The sequence below is a fragment of the Sinocyclocheilus grahami genome, unplaced genomic scaffold (genome assembly GCF_001515645.1).
Source record: "Sinocyclocheilus grahami isolate Dianchi unplaced genomic scaffold, SAMN03320097.WGS_v1.1 scaffold21.1, whole genome shotgun sequence".
In the NCBI taxonomy this organism is placed as follows: domain Eukaryota; kingdom Metazoa; phylum Chordata; class Actinopteri; order Cypriniformes; family Cyprinidae; genus Sinocyclocheilus; species Sinocyclocheilus grahami.
Genome location: NW_015505200.1, coordinates 4,314,366 through 4,316,395, shown reverse-complemented (window position 1 = coordinate 4,316,395; position 2,030 = coordinate 4,314,366). Strand labels below are relative to the sequence as shown.

The window sequence follows — 2,030 nt, the reverse complement described above, 5'->3', positions numbered from 1 at the left end:
AGGGGGCAACATAATCTCACAGATTATATTTCACAAGCATTTCACTGATGTTCACCAATGATGGTTTAGTACTATCAACATATCATTTCAAAATCACTGCAAAATGAAGAACACAAATGCATTATCAAAACACAAAGAATTAAAAGAAATGAGCACATATTTAAACAGCTATATGCATGCTCGAAGCTGATCCTCCAGTTGCTGGAGTCTCAATCCATCACAGAAAAGACAACAGTAGTGTGGATCTGAAGATCTCCTCTGCTGCTGTCACTGACTCCACTTTGTACTACTGTGCTCTGCAGCCCACAGTGACAGGAAATCCACTGCATGCTGTACAAAAAAGTTGTTTAAATAAGACCGAAAGAGAGAGGTGGGGATGAGGGTTTATGTTTAAAAAAATTTTTAAAAATCACACAGATACTTCTTATAAAGTTCTTAGATCCTTAAGAATCTGTCATACTGTGAAAATGTTCTGTGGCTGAAAGTGGAAGGTTATCACTTTTATGAGGACATTTCCTTGAGGACAAATGTGAGCCCAACAATTAAATTACTGTAATTAGAAGTAACAATAAAACAATAAAATACAAAGTAAAGAGTTAATTAGAATAATCGAATGTAAGAATAATCAGAGACCGACAAACAACCAATGTGCCGTTCAACCTAAATTAGAATTCAGATACTAAATTGGAGTCAGATTGAGTTAAACCTAAATTGAATAACTCTGCGCGCTGAAAAGACCGAACACGCAAGAGACCTTCATCCGCCACTGGATACCTTCCTTGGGCCAGGTGCGCGGACCTTACAAACTCAAAAACATTTACCATTTTAGTTGGCACATTTTAAATCACACAGTAAAGCAAATGGACAAAACATGCTGTTCTGAGTGCCAACAGAAGGGGGCAACATTATTTCACAAGCTGTTTTATTCACACCAAACAAGCACCTGACGTCTATAAGAAACACATCTGAAAGCACAGAACGTGTTTCATATTTCACTAACCCACACCCATATTATTCATGCACAATAGAAGTTCACTCAGTCTCAGTGCTTTCATTCAACCATCAGCTACTCTCATATTTTTATTCATTTTATAAAGCCACATTCAGCATAATTTGGAATTAATAAATAAGTTAATAACGATAATCTAATGAATCAATTTAATAAGTACTAGAAACTAAAAACCTGATCTTTAAAGTGGACTTCAGTTAAGATGGAGGAGAGGCAGATGATACTCATAATGCTCATCACAGTTTCAGGTAAATATACTTTTAATCACAATTACTCATACTTTATAAATCAAATAATTCAATCAAATATAATGTTCATTTTTATTTAACAAAAAATTACATCATGGTATTTTAAAATATGATTCATTGCATTTCAGGTGGTTTTGCTGATAGAATTGGACCAAGAGAAGGAGACACTAACATAATCAGAGAAGAAGGAGGGTCTGTGACACTGAGCTGCACATATGAAACAACCAGCAATGATATTTGGCTCTACTGGTACAGACAGTATCCAAACAGAGAACCAGAATATTTACTGTATAAAGGCGCTCGATCAAAGAGCAGTGAGAATATACCAGATGGGTTTCAGTCAACTACATCCCAATCATCCACTGAACTTACTATTGTAAAAGCAGCTCTGTCAGATTCAGCTCTTTATTACTGTGCACTTGAAGTAGCCCAGTGATACAAAATACCAGAGAAGCTTTACAAAAACTCAAATGAAATGAATGCTTTGAAGAGTCTTTAATCGATCAGTATCAAAACACATCATGTTTTTATAAACCACAAACAGTGAATGTGGTAACAGCTGGGAATTTAGAAAGTTAAAAAGGTTGCTAAAAAGTTACAATTTAGCATGCATTACATCAGTAGTTCTCAAACCTGTCCTGGAGTACCCCCAGCCCTGCACATTTTGTATGTCTCCCTCATCTATCACACCTGATTCAACTCATCAGCTCATTAGTGGAGACTGCAAGACCTGAAGTGGGTGTGTCAAATATAGGGAGACATACAAAATGTGC

At 36.1% G+C, this 2,030-nt stretch overlaps 1 gene segment (V, D, J or C); it reads left to right on the top strand.

Moving 5' to 3' along the window:
• Positions 1-1,175: 1,175 nt before the first annotated feature.
• LOC107558604 (T-cell receptor alpha chain V region CTL-F3-like) lies at positions 1,176-1,693 on the top strand. The segment is given in 2 exon segments: positions 1,176-1,257; positions 1,386-1,693. Coding segments are annotated over 2 exon segments (354 nt in total).
• Positions 1,694-2,030: the final 337 nt, after the last annotated feature.